At 38.9% G+C, this 14,462-nt stretch overlaps 1 protein-coding gene across 6 annotated transcripts in view; it reads left to right on the top strand.

Annotated features, from left to right (window-relative positions):
• PTPN21 (protein tyrosine phosphatase non-receptor type 21) overlaps window positions 1–14,462 on the top strand; it is a 66,824-nt gene that overhangs the window by 22,799 nt on the left and 29,563 nt on the right. For all 6 annotated transcript variants that reach the window (XM_060757047.2, XM_060757073.2, XM_060757038.2 and 3 more), the window contains exons 3-4: window positions 8,847–9,016; window positions 9,264–9,361. In XM_060757047.2, coding sequence (XP_060613030.2) covers window positions 8,847–9,016; window positions 9,264–9,361 — 268 coding nt within the window. The remainder of the gene's footprint in view (window positions 1–8,846; window positions 9,017–9,263; window positions 9,362–14,462) is intronic.

The following is a 14,462-nucleotide window of genomic DNA, read 5'->3' as shown; positions in this document are numbered from 1 at the left end:
TTTTGGAAACAGAAAAGGAAAAAGAAAGTGCACATCTCATCATCAATTGCAGTGTTGTTTAGAGTCATCACTTGCTGAATTCCAATGGAGCTGATTGTCTGTGAAATTACAAAGTCTGAAGACATCTGCCTGCCATTCAAATAATCATTCCAAGATATAGACAAAGAAAATTGTATACATTAGAGATGTGAACATATTTTCATTTTGATGTTCTTCATTTTCTCTGAAACTTGTTTGTGTGTTCTCCATTTTTTCATCCTATTGGGTTTCAAAATTCTGTGTTTTCCTTCTTTCGCTAGAATAAAAGGTAAAGGTTTCCCCTTGACATTAAATCTAGTCATGTCCAACTCAGAGGGGTGGTGCTCATCTCCATTTCTAAGCCGAAGAGCTGGCATTGTCTGTTGATGCCTCCAAGGTCATGTGGGTAACTGCATGGAGCGCAGTTACCTTCCTGCCGGAGCGGTACCTACTGATCTACTCACATTTGCGTGTTTTTGAACTGCTGGTTGGCAGAAGCTGAGGCTAATAGCAAGAGCTCACCCCGCTCCCCAGATCCGAACTGCTGACCTTTTGGTCAGGAAGTTCAGCAGCTCAGTGGTTTAACCCACTCTGCCACTGCGGGCTCCTTCACTAGAATACACACTGGTTTTTAATGCATCCCTTAATTGGTACATTTATATGCACAAATAGAGTCCCATGATTTTACACAAATTTACCCAATTGATAAAAGTATTTCTGCGTATTTTCCCCAATTATGCTAATTTAAAATGGCATATTTTAAATTATACACATATTTTGTACAATTTATTACTCTAAGACATTCCTAGTACATAATGCAAATATGTTCATAGTAAATTGCAAAAATGATTCTTGAGTTCAGCCAAATTACTTCACATCTCTAGTTTACATATGTCCAGTTCTGGGCACCATAGTCAAAGGAGGATATTGTCAAGTTGGGTCAAGTCCAGAGCAGAATAACCAAGATGGTGAAAGGTCTGAAATCCAAGCCCTGTGAGAAATGGATAAAGGAGCTGGTTATGTTGAACTTGGAGAGGAGAATATTGAGATGTGTTATGATAGCTTTCTTTATCTGAAAGTCTGTTGTGTGTAAAATGGAGCATGTTTATTTACTGCTGCTTCAGAGACTAGTGTATGAACCAGTGATTTCATCCAAATACTAGGAAAAACTTCCTGATCTGTTTGTTAATGGAACGACCTATCTTAGATGGTAATGCCATGTCATACACTGGATGTTTTTAAACATAAGTTTGATGGTCATCTCTAGGAGTGATTTACACAAAGGTGAACTAGATATCCTTTAGAATGCATTACAGTTCAATAATTCTGTGATTCTCTGCTAACTTTGCTCTGAAACCTTTCCAATACAATAATGATACATTTATCCCTCACAAGCGAAACGTCTGGAGATAATGCTTCTGGAACATGGCCATACAGCCCAAAAGACCTACAACCCAAATGATACATTTTATTTATTCTCCATCACTTCTGATGGCTCAAAGCAGAGTATAACATACGAACATAGAATTAATACAATAAAATATATAGCTAAAATATATCATTATAAAAAAGATACACCATATAGGGTAAAAAATTAACATATAGCAGCAACAGAATGTAAATCAAAACTCATGATTGAAAGTTGACTGGGCAGTCCTGCCAAAAGAGATGGGTCTTCAATTGCGTTTTAAATTCTGAGAGCTTGTTTAACTGTCAGAGCTCTTCTGGCAGGTCATTCCACAGTTATGGGGTGGCTGATGAAAAGATCCTCTGGGTGACGATCACCAGTCGGGTTCTGGCTAATTGGAATAAGTGTTCTCCAGTGGACCTAAGTGCCCTAAAGGGCAGATTGTACAGGAGAAGGTGAACCTGTAAATAACCTGGATCCAAACCATGATATGGTCTGTACATGAACAAATGAGAAGGATATTCTCAGAGGTCCCATTGTTTGGGAGGTCCTTAACATCTGAAAAGATGGGGTAATTAAGGTGTGGATTTCCTCAGTGGCATCCATACATCTCTGCTCCTTCAAAATCTACCAGCTGAGATATGGAGGTAACTTAGACAGCAGTAACAACTCCCATCTCTGACATTTACTTAAATGTGTATGAAAGAGTGTAGGTGATCAACTTTGAAATGTTTCATTTTTGGACTACCATTTCCAATGACCGTATAGACTGGGGATCCCTGGAGTTGTAATTCAAAAAGGTAAATTTTCCAAGCTCTTTACATATATAAAAAAGGGTTTGCCTTCTCTAAGTGTGCTTAGCTGCCAATTAAAATGCTTTGTTCCTAAAACCATGGGTGCTTGCAGTGCTTCATTATGCTGAATATGTGGCATTCCCTGTTTTTGCTGTTATTCCTGTTTTAGACACCTTTCTAGAATCCTCTGTGAATCCTTCTTTTTGAAACGGTCTGGTTGAATTCTGTGGCTGCTTCTACATAGCCTTTTTAACTGGGTTAGGATGTTGATCAGAGAGACCTGGTTCCCTGCAGACAGACAGCCTACACAGGCATTTCAAGAACCAATTAGAAACAGAGATCCGCTGAATGTGGATTTTCCCCCCTATTTTGTCCAGCAGGATACACTGATAAGAAACAGCTTGTATGATGAGATTAAGCACTGGACAAAAACAGGCAAAGCAAAAAGGGAAAGCAGGCGTTCCTATGGGAACTCTGTGATTTTGCCTCCAGGAGGGAGATGTTTGTTTATCTTCTAACTGAGCTGTGTATCCAGTATCTTCCCCTGTATGCATCAGCACTATCCCTGTCCTCACATGCGCTCCGCATTTTGGTCTCAGATACCTGCTCTGCATTGGATGTATGCTGATGGATAGCAGAGGATTTAATGGTTTGAATCGGAATTTCCAGTGAGTTTTTGTAACATGCTCTTTCTGTTGGATGCACATTGCAGCATGCATTTTGTGGATGCCCAACTTCGAGCTGGCTTCCAACTGGATTTTAGTGCCAATGTGGCAAGGCCCTGTGAAAAGGGAGCAGAATTCCCTCAAGTAAAGTTTCTGTTTTCTGTGTGGCATTATTTTCAATGGCATCTATGATAAAGTTTTGATTGTAATTTAAACATCAAAATATCCTGCATGCACAGCATCTTGGACTATGTATATATCACGTTTCAGCTGCTTCTCTGATGTGGGATCTTGACACCCAAGCAAATGAGTGGGTGAGTGAGCAAGCCAGTCAGCTTCCACATTTTTGAGACACTAGTGAAATGTATCTTGTATTTTGCAAGCATGCATATTTGTTCCTGTCTGCTTCTTTCTGCAAGACTGATTAAGATGTGAGCATGAGATAAGACATCATAATCTTAACACGGTCTCCTTTAATCACATGTCTGTTTGACTGGATTGAAAGCTGCTTGTAGATGTTGAGAGGTTTCTTTTTTGGCTCCTGTTGCTAAGCCTCCTGCCATGTCCAAGATTGTATGGGTCAATCAGTCAGCCAACTCCCAGCAGCTGGTGCTTTGGATTACAATTATCAAGTAATCTGTTATGAGCTTTCAGCTGTCTTGGTTGTATGAAAATACCTTAACCATATTGGGGAACACATCATATACTGTTTCAAGGGACAATTTTTAAATGTACTGGTAACCAAACTGTCTTGGGCTGCATCAGTGGAATTAGATAGCAGTATTGATACTAGCATGAGAGAGTAAGTGAGTAAGACATCCAGTCAAACACAGAGGTTCTTACTATTAAGGGCACTAACCTGAGATTGAAGATATGTCAACCAGTTCTGGATGAAGTTACACTGCCCTGAAAAGCTGTTCGCAGTTTGGAAGGGATCCTGCATCTATCTCTCCAAATGTCAGCCCAGATAGATGCAATGGTCAGGAATCCTTATTGTCAGCTTTGGTTGATACACCAGCTGTACCCCTTCCTAGAATCAGAGGACCTAAAGGTGGTAGTGTGACTATTATGTGAGGAATTTCGTTGTAGCTATGGGGCTTCCCTCAGCTAGTAGCTGCCTGTGCACATGCTAGTGAGAACTGCAAGGCCTCCCTCGGTTGCCACCAACTGAGGGAGGCCCTGTAACTCTCACTTGCAGGCGTGCGGGTACGTGAAGGCTCACCCTCTGGATTGCCTTTCTCCCTCTGAGCTCTGAAGGTTTGTCTTGGCAAAGGAAGCCCTCTAGCTTGGAGGGGTGAGCTGATCCTGGTGTGTGTATGTGTGTGTATGGGGGGTGGGGAGAGAGATAATTCATCCATCTAGTCAGCTCTCCCTTCTGTGCTCCAGAGGCACCCCTCCATAGCTCAGATGGAAAAGGCGCAATCTGGCGAGTGTTGCCCCCTCGCATAATAGTCATACTCATGAAGTAAGGGTGCAGTTATTATACCAAAAACAGCACCCCCCAAAGGGGTTGTTACTACTATGCAATGACAACTATTATGTGACGAAATGAGTATTATGTGATGAAATAATAGTATTTTGCTTTTGTTAATCTTGGCTCAATATTTTTGCTATTGTCATTCTTTTGAGAAAATCCATTTTCCCTACGCTTCATTTTTTCCATATCATCTTTTAATCTCTGTATATATTTTGCATGAGTTCAGGTGTGAACCATGTACCATCCACATAAATTTTTAAATGGCCCAAAAAGTATAGAAAAAAGGATTGCTGTTTCTCAGATACATGACAAAGAAAGCAATTAGCTGGAACATAATTTGTGTAGAAAATCTCCAGTCTATTTCTAACTCCTGTTGATTTACTGCCCGGAGGTTGAATGATGAGTAAATTGCTAAAATAAACAAAACTTACAACAGTGTTAATCTTGGAAGCTTAACATATTTCAAGAATTATGTCATGTCGTTTCTGCAGAGTTGAATAATCTCTTGCGCTACTGATAGCACTTTGCTTTTACAATGATTCAAAAGTGATTCTGTTTTAGTTCATTCAGCATCAGGGTTATGGCATGCCTGAATGCTACCAACGGCTTGTGAAGCTAAAATATACACTTGCAGCCATAGATGTAAATAGGACATTCTGTATTTTTATCCACATTTAACTGGGAATTCCTTCCATCCTATGTATGAAACTCTAAAAATTCCTTGTTCATCTTTTGATTGCTTGTTCCATTTTAAATCCTGTGTTAATGTAAAGCAAAGAAAATACATGAACTAGCCCTTTTGAATTTCCGTCCATTTTAAAGAGACAATAACATTTATGTTTAGTAGCACACACGATTTCAATACACTGCCATTGTAGCTAATACGGTTTATGGAATCAGGTGATGTAATTGGTTCTTCCCCACTCCTGTCTCACAAGTCCCCATGGATTTTTTTTTAGTTATTAGATATAGATATAAATGATGAGGTGACTGGTCTTTAATGGCAGTTAGAACCACTCCAGGAAGTCTCTGTGACAAGCTTAAAGCACTACATAGACTTGAAAGATTAGTGGTAGCCCACATTTCTTACTATAAGTGGCAAGCCTGTTAAATGCAATAGTATGTGGGCAGACATAGATCACCTGCAATGACAACAAGATTGCATAAGCATTATCAGAATCTCAGGCAGTGTCTAGCTCAAGTAACTCCCAAACTGTTTGCTTTAACTTGGAGAATAAATTAATTAAAAGATCCCAAGTCCCTGCCAAAACAGGGTGCATTATACATATATATTTGATCCACTGTACTGGAGTGGTTCCTTCAAGGGTGTGTCTACACTGTAGAATTAATGCAGTTTGATGCCACTTTACGTGCTATGACTCAGTGCTATGGAATTGTAGTTTTACAAGGTCTATATCCTTCTCTCAAAGAGTACTACTGCTTCACCAAACTACAACACCCAGGATCCCATAGCATTGAGCCATGGCTATAAAGTGGTGTCAGACTGCATTACTTCTACATTGTAGATGCACATATCAACTGATGCTGAAGATGGGGGAAGAGATCAAAATGGGAAAAGATGCAGCAAAAAGTAACAAAAATGATTAAAAGGTTGGAACATTATGAAATGGTGGTTGTTTTGCTTAGAAAAAAAATGAGTGAGGAGGTATGCGATAGTAGTATATAAAAGTAGTTGGAAGATGTTTTTTTTTTCTCTCTCTTCCATAAAGGTAGAAGATTCAGGGGAAAGGTTGTAATCATTTATGTAATTTGTCTCTGTTCCCCTGTATATGTAAAAATATGAGACCATGCACATCTATCTTAACTGTGAGATCTGGCTGTCTGGAAGCTGCCTTGAGTAGTGATGGGTAATGTGTCCACTCTACACATTGTGTAGGTCAGCCACACATGTCTCTTTATTTATCATATCAGGAGTGAACTGAGGGTACAGTTGTAATGCATTTAAAAACAAACAAATAAACAAACAAAACCCACAATGTTTGAAAACTTGGCATTGTATTAAATGTCCTTTGACCAGTAGCTGGCCACTTGGAGTGCCTCTGGTGTTGCTATAAGAAGGTCCTCCATTGTGCATGTGGCAGGGCTCAGACTGCATTGTAATAAGTGGTCTGTGGTTTGCTCTTCTCCACACTCGCATGTCATGGACACCACATTGTGGCCCCATTTCTTAATATTGGCTCTGCATCTCGTAGTGCCAGAGCGCAGTCTGTTCTGCGCCTTCCAAGGCACACAGTCTTCTGTGTGCCCAGAAGGGAGTCTCTCATTTGGTATCAGCCATGGCTTGAGGTTTTAGCCTGCCACTTTTGAACTCTTGCTTGCTGAGGTGTTCCTTCAAATGTTTCTGTAGATCTTAGAAAATTATTTCTTGATTTAAGGCGTTGGTATGCTGGCTGATATCTCAACAGGGTATGGGCCGGAGATGTCACTGGCTTGGTCCTTGCACTTCATTGTTTCATCTGCCTGTATTTTGCAGTTACTAGTTTCCCCTACCTACTGAAATCAGGCAGGGTAGCAGTGAATGAAACATCTTTGTGAGAATAAGGCATACAGGGAACATGTCCCTTGTTTTGAAATGGAGTTGTGTTCTGAAAATTATCTGGGTGTGTGATTGAGCTAAAGAAGAAAATATATGATTCTCATGCCTTTGTTTCTAAGAAAACTACTTTTATGATGCCACTACTCGAAGTTAGCAGTCTTTTGGGTATATCCCATTAGTAGGTCGGAGGGATCAAATGTACCACATGCCAAGAAAGTCCATTCCACTGTTTTAGTTGGGAGCATATCAACTCTAGTACATATTTATGGAGAAAAAGAGCATTTGACAGACTTCCTTTAAATACTGCTTGCCAGTTTTACAGTCCTGTGGCTAGAGAAAACATAACCAGCTATTGTGGAACAGATTGTTGGAAAACTTTTCATCTGTTTAGATTGATAAGAGCACGCAGGTTTAGAAAGGGAAGATTCAACTCAATCTGATGGAGACCTTATTTGTTTCTTTGAGAAATTATTTATATATTGTCCATTGTCTGGAGAATCTCACAACAAGACTGTTGGTTATTGTGTGCCTTCAAGTTGTCTTAGGACCCTTCCACACAGCCATGTAACCCAGAATATCAAGGCAGAAAATTTATTTATTTATTTAGTACACTTGTATACCGCTAATATCTCAGCCTAAAACGGCGACTCATTGCGGTTTACAACATTTATCCCAAAATATCTGCTGTGACCTGGGTTATCTTAGTCCAAATTGCCATATATTCCACTTCAAAGCAGTAAATGTGGGATTTGATTCAGCTGTGTGGAAGGGGCCTTAGACTTAAGATTGAGATTTCTTGACCAGATTTATTCAGAGGAAGTTTGCCATTGCTTTCCTATGAAATATAGCCTCCAGCTCATGGCATTCCTTGGCAAACTCCCCTCGAGTACTGACCAAATCAAACCCTGTTTGGCTTCCAAGATCAGACACGATCAGGTGCCTTTGAGGTATTTAGGTACAGGCAGTAAAACAACAAAATCAGTCAGATGGTAATCTAAGTATTACTTAGGAAGTAATACTTAGCATACAGTTTTTGCCCATGGCAGTGACATCGAGAGGAGTGAATGGGAACCGTATCCTTTTTGGTTTTTCCTGTTGAATTACAGAAGAGGATGGAAATCATCTCCCTTAGATTTGAAACCACTTGTACTCTTGAAGGGCCCTTCCAGATAGGCCCTATATCCCAGGATCTGGCTCAGGTTTTCAGCTTTAAATTGTATTATATGGGTTCATACTGCCTCATAATCTGGGATAAACAGAAAACCTGGGATCAGATCCTGGGATATAAGGCCTGTCTGGAAGGGCCCCTAGACAGTGATGTGGGGATTTTTTGGTTTCAGATATTTTCTCTGAAAAGAGATTAGTTTAGGGCAGTTGTGTTTGCTTTAGCGTGTTAAAAATTCACACAAGGGAATGCACAGTTGTGTCTTTTTGAAAAGGAATTCAGATCAATGGTCCCGCACATGTTTTGTATGCACAAGATCCCAGGTTCAATCCCTGACATTTTCAGACTGAAAAAGATAAGGGATCTGTGAAAAAAAAATTGGGAACCCCAGTTATCAAGTCAAACCAGCCAAAAGTGGAACGTGCTACCTGTTAGAGTGGTGGGCCTTACCTTGCTGGCAGTCTTCAGACAGGCTGATAGATGTTGATGAACATTCTCTAGTTCTGAATTTCCTTTATACATCAAGAGGTTGGACTAGATTGTTAACTCTGTTTTACCATACATTACAGACCAGAAGTCCCTGGATGTCATTAGGATATCCAGATCTGACTTCTGGATGAAACTATTATATAGGGTCAGTGTAGACAAGCCCTAAGATTAGTTTATGTAGTATGTATATCTTCCTTACTGCAAAATTTGCCAGGTTTTATTTCTGAATACTCATCATTCCTCATTTCCCCTTTTTATGTTTTCTCCTTTTAGATCACCTATTTTAGCCTTTGGTATTTCAACAAGCAGAACCAGCGCCGGTGGATAGACCTTGACAAACCATTGAAAAAGCAACTGGATAAATATGCATTAGAGCCAACTGTATTCTTTGGGGTGGTTTTTTATGTGCCTTCTGTCTCCCAGCTTCAGCAGGAGATTACCAGGTGAGTAAGAATGCATGGCATGTGTATCCTACCAGTATGATATAGGTAGAGTATTTCAATGTACACAGAGCCTTATGGCATTCTATCAGCAAAAGGTTGTTTATAATCTAAATTGGTGGCTTTCAGGGGAATACGTTTTATACATCTACTCTCCATATATATTCCTAGGCTTCGGAACATTTGTAGGTTTCTCTGTTGTCATGAATCAGCAGTGGTGGAAAAACAAACACATGTTCTTTTTCCATAGATACCAGTATTATCTTCAATTGAAGAAAGATATCTTAGAAGGAAACATTCCTTGCACATTTGAGCAAGCGGTTCATCTGGCTGGCTTAGCTGTTCAAGGTAACTTAATGCAGTTGCAATCATTTATGGCTGACTTTAAGAGTGGGAAACTTGTGTTGTTGGTTGAATGCATTCCTTACTATGACCTGTAGTATCTGGACTACTAAGGTTCTATTTCACAAAGTTGTTCTTAGTACTTCCTATTGAACAGATAAGAACAAGAGTAACAGAAAATAAGAAGTGCTGGGCTGCATCAAAATTCTTAACTAATCCAGTATCCTGTTTCCCACAAAAGTGGGTGTTCAGATGTCTGTGGGAAGCCAACAAAAAGGACATGAGGGGAATAGCCTTTAGCTTTTATTCTTCATTCATTGTTATGGTTTCCCTTCCGAGTGTTGATACCACAGCAACTCTTGAGATAAGCTAGGCTGAGATATCCTTGCTAAAATTTATGTTACCTGAATTGAGTCTGGTAGTGGATTGTCCAAGCTTACTACTTTACCTGCAGTGTTGTACAGACCATGTAGAACTTGTGTCCAATTTCTTCAGCATCATAGTTTTTAGTATAATTGTGTCTTTTCTTTTCTTTTTTGAGTTTAGAATAGTAATTATGTCAGGAACTTCCTAAAAGCTGTTGTATCATCATCATTATCAGAAGCAGCAGCATCAGAAGAAGAGTTTATTATATTTTGCTGAATCACAGAATTAAATGAATCTGGAACCCATTATATCCAGTCTTCCCAAAACAAAAAGCCACAATTGTTGGTGGGCAAGCTGGCATGGTTGCCTTATAGCTATGTGAGTTAGTAGTAATCTGTGTAACAAGTTAATCCACTGGACCATGACAGTTTTGTATGGCTAGACATACTCATATAAGCATATCCACACGTGCCTGTTGCAAAAGAGAGAAATACTGTGAGCAGGTCTTCCATAGATCTTGATGTTAGCTTAGATCAGTGTTTCTCAATCTGTTGGTCTCCAGATAGTTGGGCCTTCAATTCACAGCTGATAAACTGGCTGGGATTTCTGGGAGCTGTAGGCCAAAACACCTGGGGACCCACAGGTTGAGAACCACTGACTTAAATGCTTCAAATTGTATGTTATTCTCCCCCTGTGGCTCCAGTCATTGAGTTCATTTACATTAGGTTTTAAAAATGAAATAGTGGAGAAATGGGGGTCAGTTATGGCATTTCCAAAGGATTGAATGACTTCCTGACATAATACACACACATTTTGATCTGATGCTCTAAAACTTAGCACTTGTGCTATTGTTATGCTGAAATTAAGATAAGGAAATTGTTAGATTTATAACAGACATTTTATGTCATTTCCTCCCCTATTTACACCTCTAGGATGTTGGGAGTTTTGTTGTAGCCCAAGTAGAGAGTAGTGATTTCCAGGCATTTGTCATGTTGCTATTGTCACACCTGTTAATATAACGAGTAGGAGTAGAATTTTCATCTTTCAGGATTGATTTTATCTGCCAAAATTTGCTATATGTTTCCCCCCTGGGTCTTCACATTTCAAGCTGGGTGTTAGCCATAGATTATCGGTCCTGTTTTCTTGGGTTTTCTTTTTCTCTGAAGTGTGAATATCACTTTTGATTGAGAGTACCTTTGATGTGCATTGAGCTGTTTAACATTATAATCATTACTAACAGTACATACTTACTGTCTGTAGTTATATGACTACAGTATATTGAAAAAAATAAGTGTTCATTTTTGTAAAAAATAAAATAAAAAGCACATTGGTAGTGCTAAATAAATCTAATTTTGTTTTAAAACTACACCTGATTTGTGTGCCTGCAAGATCTCTATACTTCATTACTGAAGTATTCTTTTTCCACTTCAGGTATATGAAAAATATATTTTGGAGATCTCTGTAAGAAACATGTGGTTTCTTTGTACCACTTTGAGCCATTAAAAACCAGTTATCTCTTTATTAATGCAGGGTAACTACTTGTAGTAAAAGTGCTTTCCAGGGAGTAAAAGTTCAAACCTTGCTATGAGTGTTTCAGAGAGTAATGGCAAAATGACTCCTCTGACTGCTGGAAATTGCTGTTATTTTCAGAAATGCCTTTGAATAGTGTACTTGTTCTTTCAGTATGTTTGGCACATTGAAGGGTAGTATACTTTAAAACCTTAGAATTATTCTTTCGTTCTTGCAATCTTCGGATTTTCTTCCATGCCATTTATAGTAAATTTATGTGTGGCCTCTTCTTGAACCAAAACAGTAACAGTCAATACATATAACAAGCTATTTCTCTTGTGTTTCTTGGAAAATAGCAAATATAATTACAGGAAACCCAAGCGAGAGCTAAACCGTACAACACAAACTGCTACTTCTTTTTAAAGCTTTTTAAAGTTTTCCTGTTGGCAGTCCTCTCCTTTTGATTAAGAACACAAGAGCCCAGCTGGATCACACCAAAGGTCTATGTAGTCAGGTATTTGATTCCTACGGTGGCCAGCCAGATGCTAATGGGAAACTCGCATACATAATAGTATTTTAACAACTTTGATGTTCATAAGCAGGTGGGATCTAATCTAGGAAGTTGCATATAGGCTTCATAATTAGTTGTATTCCAAAACTCATGTAGTAGGCAAAGAATGTGGGAGTATTTTGGTGTAGCATGCCTTTCCCTAAGCCCAACTGGCACACAGCAGCTTCAACTCAGTGCCAGAAACCTCTCTGTTTACCCAACATACTTATTGATTATATTTTGCAACTGATTTATCATTGCATATCTCATAAAGGAGTGTGAATCTTATTAGCTTAGTTTTATTTTATGTTGAATTCTTTTTATCATTTTATCCTTTGATATAAACTAAATTAGTAAATCCTGATAAAATAAAGACCCTTTCTATTTTTCTATAGTAAAGAGGGCAAGGTATACCACCCAAAGCTTTCTTTGGGGGGGGGGGCGGTGGGGGGGCTCAATGGTTCTTGGGCTTTCTAAGGCCCCAAAGGCTTGCCTGAAACAATGTGAGGTGGAAAATATCAGCATATTGTCAATTACTCATGAAAGTTTCTAGGAACTCTCATTTAGCTAACACACTACACGGGAAAGCCAAATAGACTTTTCATGACTTCAAATTGCAATATTCAGTCAGTTCTGGCATTGTGGCTCCACAAATGCAAAAATTGCCTGTATGTTGCAATTAATGCTATCTCTCCTGGGTAAATGGGATTTTTTAATTACCTGCCCCTGGTAACTCATTATTTCTCTTGTATCTATAATTTGTGCTTTTCAAGGATGCCATTTAAAATGTTATTAGTATGGGCTACTAGAGGAATTCCCTAGTGGGATTTTGTTCTCATTCTATAGGCTTAACTCCTTCTCCCAAAGTCTCCAGCAGTCAAATGATGAGCAGGTTGCAGATGTATTCTGTCTCTTCATGTTTAGGCTTTAGGGGCACAGGGTTCATGTGGGAAAAACATATATAAAGACATTGCTGGAGGGGGGTTACTTGAGAGAACACCTCTCTAAAGATTTCTAGGTCTTCCAGAGTGACTCTGGTTGACTTCCACTGGCCACTGACCATATAGTTGTACTGAGGGACCTAGAGACTCCTAGATTTTGGAAATGACCTTTTAGAGACCATAACCTTTTGGAAAACCAAAATCTCCATAACATTTTGGAGAAAAAATAGCATTCACAACCATTTGAAAATCATAACCTTTTTTAAAAAGTATGATCTTCCAGAGAAGAGTTAAAACCCTGTTCGAGTAAAATCTTATATTTAGTGGTATATATCCACATGCAATTTGGTTTTCCAGTTGTTATACTGATAACCTAGTTTTCTGTGATCTGTTAGGAACAGAGATTGTGCCAGTGTACAAAACATAGCGGGTCTTAAGAAGTGTTCTTATCAGTGCTCAAAAACATCTACTCTCCCATAAAATATCTTGTTTCTGTATCATGCTCTCAAGAGACAAAAATAAAGTAGATTTTGTTAAAAAGTAACATATCTGGTTTACTCACAACTGTCATTTATTCAGCATAACTTGTCAATCCAGTTACAAATAGAATTTAAAGTAGTTTATCTGTGCAGATAACACAGGGTATCTTTCTTATGATCTTAACAGTCCAAAGTCTACAGCATCTCTGGAGTCTGAGCTCTAATGGAGTCTGAGCAAAGAGTAGTCTCAGATCTGTTCATGTGGTCTGCAGCCCCTCCCACAATCTCAAAAAGCATAAAGGAAAGCAGCATACCAAAACATACATATACAATACAGTAAGCAAACAGAATCATATACAAAACAAATTATTTGTGGCAGCTTGATGAAGGTTGCTATTTCCAACATTAGATAAGTTGACTATATAGTTTCACTGGAGATTCCTAGAGCAAACAAATAAGCAAATAATCAGTTCACAAAAGTTAAACCGACAAATGTGGAGGGACGATTGTATACAGAAAGTATGGAGTCTCGGATTTTCCAGCTTTCAGGGAGACTATTTAATGCCTGTGTGGTCCTAATTTTTATAGCCACTGTCACTATGATTTCTGCGAAAACAAAAAGGAAAGTGAAGAGTGAAGGCTCTTGCTCTTTCCTTGTCACTGCTTGCTTACTTCTTTGATGAGGTCAGGTGAACAGATACACTGAGCAAGGACTCAGTCTGGTAGTCTTAGGGGTCCCTCTAGTAAGATGTGGACCTCATTGAAAGGTTTGGATTTTTTACTTTCTGGAATACAATTCCCATGCTGGTTTAAAAGCTCTATAACTCTCCCTGCCACCATTCCCTTCCCCATTTTCAAATCCTAGGTCCTTATATTGATATGTGTGTTTGTCAGTCTTCAAATCACCTATCACCTTATGATGATGCCATTAATTTCATATAATTATTCTTAGGCAATACTCAGAAGTGGTTTTGCCAGTGTCTTCCTCTGAAATTTATTCTGTAGTTTCTGGGATTCATGGGTAGTACACCATCCAAGTAATAAGCAGGGTTCACCATGCTTTAATGATAAGAGACACAAACATCAAAGGTCAGCCTTAGTGTCATTTTGCACAGTGCAGAATGTAGGTGTACATTGAGCTCTAATAGCATTATAGACAATACTGATATTTTCTTGATTTATCTTCAAACAAATGATTGAAGATCCCCTTGTCTATTAAATCAACAGATAGGAAGCTGGTGTGGTCTAAATGTAGAGAACCT

Source organism: Anolis sagrei, chromosome 1 (genome assembly GCF_037176765.1).
Source record: "Anolis sagrei isolate rAnoSag1 chromosome 1, rAnoSag1.mat, whole genome shotgun sequence".
NCBI lineage: Eukaryota > Metazoa > Chordata > Lepidosauria > Squamata > Dactyloidae > Anolis > Anolis sagrei.
The sequence above is the reverse complement of the archived record's forward strand: the minus strand, read 5'-3'. Positions and strand labels throughout refer to the sequence as shown.